Source organism: Euprymna scolopes, chromosome 31, assembly GCF_053919585.1.
Source record: "Euprymna scolopes isolate OS-2025 chromosome 31, ASM5391958v1, whole genome shotgun sequence".
Taxonomy (NCBI): Eukaryota; Metazoa; Mollusca; class Cephalopoda; order Sepiida; family Sepiolidae; genus Euprymna; species Euprymna scolopes.
The window spans coordinates 13,690,703-13,703,450 of record NC_136512.1 but is presented as its reverse complement, the minus strand read 5'-3'; the positions used below and the strand labels follow the sequence as shown (position 1 = coordinate 13,703,450).

The following is a 12,748-nucleotide window of genomic DNA, read 5'->3' as shown; positions in this document are numbered from 1 at the left end:
CTAAAACCAAGCGTCTATCTTTACATCATCAACGCTCTGATCCCCGTCTGGTATCAGTTGACTTTTGTCTTTGGGAGGCTCCATATTTTGACAAGCTTCTGGGTCTGACCTTTACTCCTGATCTGAGATGGAACAGGTACATCAAATCCGTTTCCAAGGCTGCCAGAAAAATAGTGGGATCGTTCTACTACTCCAGTAGATATCTAACTGCTGATGCAATTCTTTACCTGTATAAGAGCCAGGTAAGTCCAAGTACTGTTACCACATCTGGGCAAGAGCTGCTAGAAACACCTTCTCCTGCCTTGACAGAGTTTTAAATAGACTTAATAGCCTAGTGGGGATGCCCTTTTCTTTTCCCTGCAACCTCTTTCCCACAGAAGAGATGTTGCAAGTCTTTCTTAGCTTAATTGTTATTTTTATGGCAAGTGCTCGTCTGAGCTCCAATCTATGGTCCCCCCCCCCCCGGCCTGACTTTCACAAAAAACACTTGTCTAGCTGAAACCACTATCAATAATTTACCCCACTCTTTATCTGTGCCTAAACCTAAATGTACATTCCATGAACAAAGCTTCTTTCTTAGAACTACATGATTGTGGAACTCTGTTCCGTTTTCCTGCTTTCCAACTGACTACAATATGGTCGTCTTAAAAGTCCAATGTGAACAAGTTGTTGATGAGCCATTCCCTTAAGTAATCCAATTTACCAAATTTCCACCACTAATGATTACTACAATACACTCATTAACTTTTATCCTCTAGTAGCCTCCCGGCCTTGATAAGTAGTGAAACACAAAAAAAACAAAAGTAGATCATAATGTGTGCAGTTTATTAATATTATGATCTGCATCAACCAAACACTGGCTGACGATAACCAGCTTATTAGTATTATTATTGTTGTGATCTGCACCAACAAAACACTGGCTGGAGATAACTAACTTACCTATCAAACAAGTGTTTACTAGGATTTTTGAAATATTTCATTTTTATTCTAAGGGAATTCAGCATTGGTCAGGCGATTTGAAATATTCTATTTTCATTCTAAGGGATGTTCAGGATGATAATGATCGAAGCGAATAAACATATTAGTATATAGATTTCTTTACTGTTTACTCATTTGTGACCTATTTACGTTGAGAAAAGTCATATTAATAAAATATGTAAAAATGTTGATTTACCTTAAATATCATTTATGAGCAATGTAACTGGTGTTTACAGAATTTTAGCCAAATCAAACCAACATTTGGTGAGCTGAACATAAAACTTAGTTTAGATTAAAAAAAAAAAAGAAAAGGAAACCAAAGTCATTTACGAAAACGTCTAACGTAAAACATGAGACAAGAAGAAAAAAAAAAAAAATAATAATTGATGCCAACACTGGAGAAGCATAATATTTTTGCGTCATTTTTTATGAAGTTTGTGCACTAGTAGTAAGTAACATTTTTTTATGAAGTTTGTAATTTTTTATGAAGTTTGTGCACTAGTAGTAAGTAACATTTTTTATGAAGTTTGTCATTTTTTATGAAGTTTGTGCACTAGTAGTAAGTAACATTTTTTATGAAGTTTGTCATTTTTTATGAAGTTTGTGTACTAGTAGTAAGTAACATTTTTTATGAAGTTTGTCATTTTTTATGAAGTTTGTGCACTAGTAGTAAGTAACATTTTTTATGAAGTTAGTCATTTTTTATGAAGTTTGTGCACTAGTAGTAAGTAACATTTTTTATGAAGTTTGTCATTTTTTATGAAGTTTGTGCACTAGTAGTAAGCAACATTTTTTATGAAGTTTGTCATTTTTTATGAAGTTTGTGCACTAGTAGTAAGTAACATTTTTTTATGAAGTTTGTAATTTTTTATGAAGTTTGTGCACTAGTAGTAAGTAACATTTTTTATGAAGTTTGTCATTTTTTATGAAGTTTGTGCACTAGTAGTAAGTAACATTTTTTATGAAGTTTGTCATTTTTTATGAAGTTTGTGCACTAGTAGTAAGTAACATTTTTTATGAAGTTTGTCATTTTTTATGAAGTTTGTGCACTAGTAGTAAGTAACATTTTTTATGAAGTTAGTCATTTTTTATGAAGTTTGTGCACTAGTAGTAAGTAACATAATTGTTAAGAAATTGCATATGTGTTAACTTTTCCTCTTTTTTTTCCCCCCCAGTGGATGCTGTTTCTTCTCCCATCCTGGATAAAAAACAAACAATGAAAATAATCGGGTAAATTATTTTTATAATCCTTCATTTTTCAAAAAAAAAAAAAAAAAAAATTTTTTTAAACTAGCAAAAATATACTTTCTCCAGTCGCATGGAATGTAGTCATAACAGGTCAACACTCGGGATCCACATGTTGTATGCGGACAGTTGTAAGGAAACAAAAACAAGGAAAGAATTCGTCTCACATTTTTTTTTTTCAGTTGAAACAACAGACATTTATTTACAGGTACTTCCAGAATAACGCTTTGTCTCTTATTTAAAAATCTCCTCGTACTCCAATGGGCTTAACAAGACTCTGCATAAGCCAGTGTAAACTTAAAAATTCCTATAAGACCTGGTCGAGAAAATTAGTTTTAGAGAGACATCGCCAGGCAACTGAATGAAAGGAACCCAAGAACGTCTATTCAACACCTTAGGCATTGATACGTTAATAAATTGACAAATATGATTTACTTTTACACACCCGGGAATGTGATTTCTAATTTCTCAAAAAAAAAAAAAAAATGAGATACAATGTATATTGGAGAAAAATAGTATATACTTAATTTGTTCAGGGGAAATGCTGCTCTAATTGATGTATTTTTTTTTTTTTTGTTTTTAAAGGAAATTGAATTCGGTGTATCCCGTGAAAGGTTTTGAACATCTGAAAAGAGTGAAATGTTGCAAGTCTCAAGGTCAGTGCTAAAAAGAATTACATCTTTTCTTTTTCATCTTTAGGAGACTACCACCAGCAGGTGAAGAGTAAACAAATCGATGGCATGCTACACAAAGATTCATTCTGTTGACTTTTCAGTAAGTTAGCCTCGTGGCAACGGAATTATGATAATAGACCGGGAGAGTAAAAAGTGAAGCCTTGGTTTATTTTTGTCCGACTCGTACCTCTCGCTTTACTTTGAAAAAAGACAGAGCTAGTGCTATATACGGCACCAAAAAAGGGTCTGTTATGTTGTGTGTGTGTATATGAATATGTTCCATAACAACGTACACGTTGAATAGTTGGGTTTTATATTTTATCTGTATATTCATGTACGTGTAAATGCGTGTGTATGTATATACGTCGTATCATTTAGTTGATCGTCTAGTGTGTATATTTTAACATTTATGCAACAGTTCTAACAGGAAACGATTGACGTGAACGTATCGAAACATTTGTTGTTTTTTTTTTTGTTTTTTTTTTACACAGTGGTCACCACTTATCAAGGCCCGGAAGCCACTCAGGGATAAGGGTTATTGCAAGTTTACTTAAAAGGGCGGTTCATTAGGAATTTGTTAACGTTGGACTTGAAGACATCCAAGTTGTAGTCCGGTGGGAAGCAGGCAGACGGAACAGAGTTCCACAGGCATGGACAAATAGTTCTTTTTAACAGGTGTAAATAACACAACACATTCCTGAATTATTTACGAACATTTATTTTCATGATTTTAGCTGACATCTTTGAAGATTATGTCTTCACATCTTGGCTGCCTGAGGAAACACCGCTCTCCACGTCATGGAGAGGCCAAATCCCTTCTTGAATCGTCTGTTCTCTCTGATATCCAGCTAATGACTGACTAGGATCTCCCCAAATCTACATCTCATGACGTGTCTCAGACCAACAGCTGATGTAACCTCAATCTAGTTATTTGTTTACGCAAACCAAAATTCATGTTTACATCTATTTTCACATTCCTTTTGTAGCGATATTATTATTTCCTGTCAATCACTTTTTCTCAATCTAATTGTTTATTTTTATAATCATAATAATCGATCCAGCGACCTTCCGTCACTCGAATGAATTATTAATAATAATAATAATAATAATAATCATGTTTTGACCCTTGGCCCTGCTTGCCAAAGTTAACGCAGATACTCCACTATGCTCACAGTCAAAAGGTCACAACATTACACTGGTGTTAGTGTGATTGAAAGAGTTAAGAATATATGGTGTAAGTTCAGGGAACTTTTGCCATTACTAATCAGCAGAGCGTTACCTGGTCAACCAAGCGAAGATTCATGGGGAGGAATTGTACGAGAACAGTACAGGATGCGAGTGTTAAAAGAAAGGATGAGATTTTGGGGAAAAAGAATCAGAAATATTCTTTCTAGCTCAAGTTACTTCTGTTAAATATTGGCTGAATATTAATTTGTGAATTAGTGGTTATAGTCTACTAACATACTTCCTAACTTCTGGCATAGCTGCTACCGGAAGCGGTGACAGGGCAAATCAGTTCCTTCAATTTTATTGTTTTTCAGTATTTCTATTGTGAAGCCGGGTAGCATCTGTTTTGATACTACCATATATAACAACATTGTATTTTCTTTTTAAATAAATTGAAAAAAGGCTTGCTTTTTTCTTTCTTGACATTCTGACCAAGATCAAAGTGTAGTGTCTGTTCTGATGCTTCACTTAAGTTAATTGATCCTTGGTCAATGTACGGGAAACCCTTCATACTGAGACAATTACTATTTATTTGGATACTGTCAAAGTGCCCCTTTTTTGGGGGAGCTACTTTTACCCCACATTCGTGGGAGGTTTGAAAGCAATGTCATTTCTGCAAGACATCCTTTTGATTGACATTGCTAAATTTGAACGCTTTACACTTCCGGTTGTGTCATGACGTAGCGGTAAGACGTCAGGTTTTCTTTCACTTTTTTTTCCACCTTCGCGTCACGGGTTCAAGCCTGCCTGCCTCCTACCACTTTTTTTTTTTTTTTTACACCTCCAAACACCCTGTCAATGCCGGGTACCCCCGCTAGTAAAATATAAGAAAAGGACATTATTGAAAAATATACAATAAAAATTAACAAAATTATAAAAAGCTAAAAATAATACAATTACCCTTTATTTGAACTTTTAATAACAAAATTAAAAAAAAATAAAAGTTCTTATTTTATTTGAAAGTTTATAAGAAACTAGCTGTACCCCGCAACATGCTGCTGTGGCTCAGTTTGTTTTAAATAGATATACCACAAAAAAATAAAAATGTACTGTAAATTTACTAAATATATATATTTATTTATTTCATGAAAAGTTGCATTCTATAATGTTCATATACACTTATTATTTTTTGCAGTTATTTTAACAAAAGTTGGTTTTTCTTTTTTGAACACGCAAGCACACACATGCACAGACTATAATAAGAACCGTTAGTGATGCATGTTTTTTTTTATGTTCTCAATATTGGTACACAATATTTGGAGACTTGTTAATGTTTATAGCAAACACCCAGCAAATTGTGAAGTGCGACACACACACAAAACAGTAATGACCTAAGCATGAAACAAGCTTGACGCTGTGTGATATAAAATGTCTCTTAGTAACGCCATATTGTAATTTTAGTAACTGTTCGTTTATGAAGTGTTGAATTGAATTCCGGAATATGAGAATTATCAGAGTGCAGCCAATCAGAATGGACAGATTTTGGCGAGGGAGCCGCTATTGTTTATGAATCGGAACTGTGAAGATTATGTTAGGTCTATGTAAATTTTAGCCAATTACAGGCAGCGAAAGCACAGAATCTGTGGAAAGTGTAGAATTTATTCTGGTGACCACTGGGAGTAGTGGTAGGACTAAATATTTAGAAAGAAGCATCTGTTGTTGCAAACCTATAATACTTTTGTCCAGAGGGGAATTTCTGCAGTCATTTTATTATATAGGAGATATGTTTATGAAATTTATAAAAATATTGTTTTATTTTTAGTTTTAAAAAGAAATCTTTTTTGAATTTATATAAAAGTATAAAAATAAAATTATTGAAATCAAAATGGCAAATGAAATTATTGAAACAACAAAAATTTAAACATAAAAAAAACCGTATCCAATACATTATATTCCCAAAATAGTTTTAAAAGATTTTAAACATTGTTTTCATTAATTCTTTAAAAAAAAAAAAAGAAGCTTATTTCAATAATTCTTAATTAAAATAAAACCGAAAATCTTTTCAATAAAAAAAGAATGTTCGGAAATACGTAATAAAAGAAGAGTATATGCATAGGAGAGATATATGCATCATAGAAAAAAGTGAAGGAACTGATTTGCCTTGTCACCGCTTCTGGTAGCAGCCATGCCGGAAGTTAGGAAGTACGTTAGTTAAAAATAACAAGAAATCTAAATTTAGTCAGGGTCAATTTGCTGAACATGAGATTAGATTTTACACTACTGGTATAATATTATAAATGGATGTGATATCACAGGGCTCAAAGAGAAAGTGTGTGAGAGAAGTCTTTAGTTCCTTGGAAGCACTATAAGTGTGAATATGTGGTTTTTAAAATGTTCTGCATGGTATGATTAAATGGTGATTATTGATCTCTCTGTTGTCCCTATCCTAGTGGTTAATGATTTGGAATGAAGATCCAGTTGAATAAACCTTCTCTGTTTTTCACAAAGTTTTAGTGCTTTTTTTCAAGGTGTGAAAAAAATTTATTCACAGTCGATGTTCGCCTGGTCATAGTGGATCATGGGAAATGCACATGCAGAAGCAGCTTCATGTATGACACAAGGTTGAAACCTAACACTTCTGGATGCTCAGCTCAATATTGAAAATTTTAAACAAAAATATCTCCCCACTAAACCAATCAAAAAAGCACATATGGTTCGCAACCAAGGTAATTCCCTTCCCTTATTACACAAAGAAATCATATTCCACCATAATGCCTTTTGATTCATTCATATACCATACTAGCAGAGATACCCGTGCTTTGCGCAGAGACTTTGCTGCACGCTTTGGTAGCCAATTCGCGGACACTTTTACAGTAAGTGGATGGTGTAAGAGCCGCATCAAATATGACCTTAACATTGAAAATGGAGTGCACCATTCCTAGATCGAATACTATCATCATATCAGGTTTAGTCATGATTGGTCCAGTGGTGTGTGTTGTAGGAGAGTGTGTGTATATATATATATATATATATATATATATATATATATATATATATATATATATATGCTATGACTTTGACCTTTACCTTGAAAGATAGTGTGCAATTTTCAATTTGTATAAGAGTCTTCATCAGGAAAACACACACTATTATTATACAGGAATCGCTGTAAGAAGCTATATAATGTCATTTTGTGAGTAGCTATATAATGTCATTTTGTGAGAAGCTATGTAATGTCATTTTGTGAGAAGCTATATGTCATTTTGTGAGTAGCTATATAATGTCATTTTGTGAGTAGCTATATAATGTCATTTTGTGAGTAGCTATATAATGTCGTTTTGTGAGTAGCTATATAATGTCGTTTTGTGAGTAGCTATATAATGTCGTTTTGTGAGTAGCTATATAATGTCATTTTGTGAGTAGCTATATAATGTCGTTTTGTGAGTAGCTATATAATGTCATTTTGTGAGTAGCTATATAATGTCGTTTTGTGAGTAGCTATATAATGTCATTTTGTGAGTAGCTATATAATGTCGTTTTGTGAGTAGCTATATAATGTCATTTTGTGAGAAGCTATATAATGTCATTTTGTGAGTAGCTATATAATGTCATTTTGTGAGTAGCTATATAATGTCATTTTGTGAGTAGCTATATAATGTCGTTTTGTGAGTAGCTATATAATGTCATTTTGTAAGAAGCTATATAATGTCATTTTGTGAGTAGCTATATAATGTCATTTTGTGAGTAGCTATATAATGTCATTTTGTGAGAAGCTATATAATGTCATTTTGTGAGTAGCTATATAATGTCGTTTTGTGAGTAGCTATATAATGTCGTTTTGTGAGTAGCTATATAATGTCGTTTTGTGAGTAGCTATATAATGTCGTTTTGTGAGTAGCTATATAATGTCGTTTTGTGAGTAGCTATATAATGTCATTTTGTGAGTAGCTATATAATGTCATTTTGTGAGTAGCTATATAATGTCATTTTGTGAGTAGCTATATAATGTCATTTTGTGAGTAGCTATATAATGTCGTTTTGTGAGTAGCTATATAATGTCATTTTGTGAGAAGCTATATAATGTCCTTTTGTGAGAAGCTATATAATGTCGTTTTGTGAGTAGCTATATAATGTCGTTTTGTGAGTAGCTATATAATGTCGTTTTGTGAGTAGCTATATAATGTCGTTTTGTGAGTAGCTATATAATGTCGTTTTGTGAGTAGCTATATAATGTCGTTTTGTGAGTAGCTATATAATGTCATTTTGTGAGTAGCTATATAATGTCATTTTGTGAGTAGCTATATAATGTTGTTTTGTGAGTAGCTATATAATGTCATTTTGTGAGTAGCTATATAATGTCCTTTTGTGAGAAGCTATATAATGTCATTTTGTGAGAAGCTATATAATGTCGTTTTGTGAGTAGCTATATAATGTCGTTTTGTGAGTAGCTATATAATGTCATTCTGTGAGAAGCTATATAATGTTGTTTTGTGTGAAGCTATATAATGTCATTTTGTGAGTAGCTATATAATGTCATTTTGTGAGTAGCTATATAATGTCATTTTGTGAGTAGCTATATAATGTCATTTTGTGAGAAGCTATATAATGTCATTTTGTGAGTAGCTATATAATGTCGTTTTGTGAGTAGCTATATAATGTCGTTTTGTGAGAAGCTATATAATGTCGTTTTGTGAGAAGCTATATAATGTTGTTTTGTGAGTAGCTATATAATGTCATTTTGTGAGAAGCTATATAATGTCCTTTTGTGAGAAGCTATATAATGTCCTTTTGTGAGAAGCTATATAATGTCGTTTTTTGAGTAGCTATATAATGTCGTTTTGTGAGTAGCTATATAATGTCGTTTTGTGAGTAGCTATATAATGTCGTTTTGTGAGTAGCTATATAATGTCCTTTTGTGAGTAGCTATATAATGTCCTTTTGTGAGAAGCTATATAATGTCGTTTTGTGAGTAGCTATATAATGTCGTTTTGTGAGTAGCTATATAATGTCGTTTTGTGAGTAGCTATATAATGTCGTTTTGTGAGTAGCTATATAATGTCATTTTGTGAGAAGCTATATAATGTCCTTTTGTGAGTAGCTATATAATGTCATTTTGTGAGTAGCTATATAATTTCATATCGTGAGTAGCTATATAATGTCGTTACGTGAGTAGCTATATAATGTCGTTTCATAAAACCACCATAGCCTTGAGCCCCTGGAGGGGCATAGGCCATCCACAACTTTTGTAGCGAGGAGTTCTTTTTTCGGGGTGAGGGTGCTGGCCCCACACCCAATCTTTCATAGAAGGTACATACAATGCCTAGCCTTCTCAAATGATCACCTGACTAGTACTGGCCAGGCTCAATGTTGCTTAACTTTGGTGATCTGGCGAGAACCGGTGTGTCAGCATGATTGTGCCGTACTTGTTGTTTCATAAGTAGCTATATGTTATTTCAGCGTAATAAATCTAATTTATTTTATTTACCTCCCCCTCCAGGGGAGGATAGACACAAGATCAAGTGTAGGTTTGATAAATGTGCTTCTGTGGAATAAACTGAATTTATACTTAAGGGTTATTTATAAAGTAACTGGACATCCAGCGTTGTCCGGTCGCACGATATGCTTAAACATGATATTTTAATTTATGCAGATTGCGGTTGTATTATTATAGAATCAGTCCTCTATTAAATATCATACATGTGTATGTGTGTTGGTGTATATATATATATATATATATATATATATATGTGTGTGTAGGTGTGTGTATGTGTATATATATATATATATATATGTGTGTGGGTGTGTATACATGTGTGTGCGTGCGTGTGTGTGTATAGTTAGTAGTATTATTACACATTTAGACAAGATTGATTAGTGGCATAAGTGGTAAAAAGTATTGATTAAGTAATCAGTTTTAAGCGAAAGTTGCCAGTTGAAAGGACAATTGGAAGGAGACAGTTGAAAAGAGACGTTGAAACGAGGAATAATTTGTTCAGTAGACTAATTCGCAAAAACAAAAATAATAATGATAATGTCGTTTGTAAAATTTTGTCTTTGTTTGTTTATAATATCACATCAGCTGATATTTGATGAATGCCCTGGAAAAGTCACTTCTGATTAATGTTTACTTTTAAAATATGCAAACAAAGAAATGATTTGCAGCAATTTTTAACTTGTATCTCTTCTTTTATCGTAAATTGAATTCATTAATAAGAAAAAATTAAAATAAAATGGTGAAGTACACCCGGACTTGAACATGGGATCATTCAATCTGTATTGAATGCTCTACCACTGAGCTATGTCTTCAGATGTCAGTAATTCTGCTTTTTTAGACGGAATGATTTGTTGAGATTTTATTATCGCCCTTGACCAGCGTAATGTAAAATATTCCTCTGTAAAATTATTCTTTTTTTGTCTATGAAAAAGAAAGACTACTTCTAGGATCAGAGTTTTTCAATTTTCGATATTTATCAGATGAATTTCTGTACAAAACATATCTAAGAACACTGCCAGACATATAAATATGTAGTATTGGGAATCCCAGCTTAAATGCTATCTAGGTAGTTGTAGAAATAGCAAGTTATGTAGATATATTTTCGATTCCCATCAGCGAGTTTAGTGGGGTCACAGAAGGTTAGATTTGACATCCGTCAAACTCAAGTCACCTTTTTATCAATCTAGTTAGATGCACTGGAAATTAAGAGTGATGTGCACCGGAAATTAGGGATAACGGGAATTGTGGTTGTAGGTTTCCAGTTGGCAACCACATCGGAGAGTTGGTTTGGCCTGCAGATGGAAGAGACAGGAGATTAGGGTCTCTCCGCAGCAACCAGAGTCCATGATAGGCTTGCCTTTAATAAAAGAATTGAAGCTTCAAATCCATCTTGTGCTATCGATGCATCTGCAGTAGTGACCACTCCTCACAAGATGGCAGCCCAGCGACAAGAAGATATCATCCGCTGGTCAAGGCAAGCAGGTATGTACGCATGACGTTATTTGAGCATACACGTCGAGACTTTTCAAGGCAAGAACTAAGATCACACACACATCCACATAAGTAAGAACATATATGTAAGAACACACAGTTAAGAGATAGTAACAAGAACGTTTAATAATAAACAAATAAATAAATAATAAACAAATAAATAAATAATAAACAAACAAATAATAAACAAATAAATAAATAATAAACAAATAAATAATAAACAAACAAATAATAAACAAACAAATAATAAACAAATAAATAATAAATAAACAAATAATAAACAAATAAATAATAAACAAATAGATTAATAATAAACAAATAAATAAATAATAAACAAACAAATAATAAACAAATAAATAAATAATAAACAAATAAATAAATAATAAACAAATAAATAAATAATAAACAAATAAATAAATAATAAACAAATAAATAATAAATAAACAAATAATAAACAAATAAATAATAAACAAATAGATTAATAATAAACAAATAAATAAATAATAAACAAACAAATAATAAACAAACAAATAATAAACAAATAAATAAATAATAAACAAACAAATAAACAAATAAATAAACAAATAAATAAATAATAAACAAATAAATAATAAACAAATAAATAAATAATAAACAAATAGATTAATAATAAACAAACAAATAAATAAACAAATAAATAATAAACAAATAAATAATAAACAAATAAATAAATAATAAACAAATAGATTAATAATAAACAAACAAATAAATAAACAAATAAATAAATAAACAAATAAACAAATAATAAACAAACAAATAATAAACAAATAAATAAATAATAAACAAATAAATAATAAACAAATAAATAAATAATAAACAAATAGATTAATAATAAACAAACAAATAAATAAACAAATAAATAATAAACAAATAAATAATAAACAAATAAATAAATAATAAACAAATAGATTAATAATAAACAAACAAATAAATAAACAAATAAATAAATAATAAACAAATAGATTAATAATAAACAAACAAATAAATAATAAACAGGACGCAAAAGACCATCTTTAACAAATAAGCTAGATAATATAAAGATAGGCTCAGCCATTTCAGAACCTATGAGGAAGGAACTTGCTCTCACACACAAAGTGACATAATTTTTTTTTGTTTGTTTTGGTTTCCTTAGGATCTGGTCTTCATGTAATCCTCTGTTTAAAGGATCAACTCCCTGAGGAATTTCTTAAAAAACGTTTAACACTCCAAGAGATATTTGATTCGGACAGCCTGCCAGAAATGGAATTGCTTATTGGACAACCTTATCTTGTACAGGTTCCAGCCTCGGCGCCATTGACAAGGAAACAGTTCAACGAAGCATCACTTTATTGGCCGGTAAATTTTCATGAAGAAAAAAGGTAAATCATATAAAATAATTTCATCAGCGTCATCTTAATTGATGATGATTTGACTGTCGAGATGCAGTATAAACATGTTATTCTTTGTTATTGCCTCTTGTAAGGATTGAACTTTCAACTGTCTCCTTTCAATTGTCCTTTCAGCTGTCTCCTTTTAATTGTCCTTTCAGCTGTCTCCTTTTAATTGTCCTTTCAACTGTCTCCTTTTAATTGTCCTTTCAGCTGTCTCCTTTTAATTGTCCTTTCAACTGTCTCCTTTTAATTGTCCTTTCAGCTGTCTCCTTTTAATTGCCCTTTCAACT

The 12,748-nt window shown here is 31.7% G+C and overlaps 1 protein-coding gene across 6 annotated transcripts in view; it reads left to right on the top strand.

Moving 5' to 3' along the window:
* LOC145255626 (tRNA-specific adenosine-34 deaminase regulatory subunit adat3-like) overlaps positions 1-12,748 on the top strand; it is a 73,427-nt gene that overhangs the window by 33,155 nt on the left and 27,524 nt on the right. For all 6 annotated transcript variants that reach the window (XM_080114149.1, XM_080114148.1, XM_080114152.1 and 3 more), the window contains 3 exons: positions 2,154-2,208; positions 2,809-2,879; positions 12,221-12,446. In XM_080114149.1, coding sequence (XP_079970275.1) covers positions 2,154-2,208; positions 2,809-2,879; positions 12,221-12,446 — 352 coding nt within the window. The remainder of the gene's footprint in view (positions 1-2,153; positions 2,209-2,808; positions 2,880-12,220; positions 12,447-12,748) is intronic.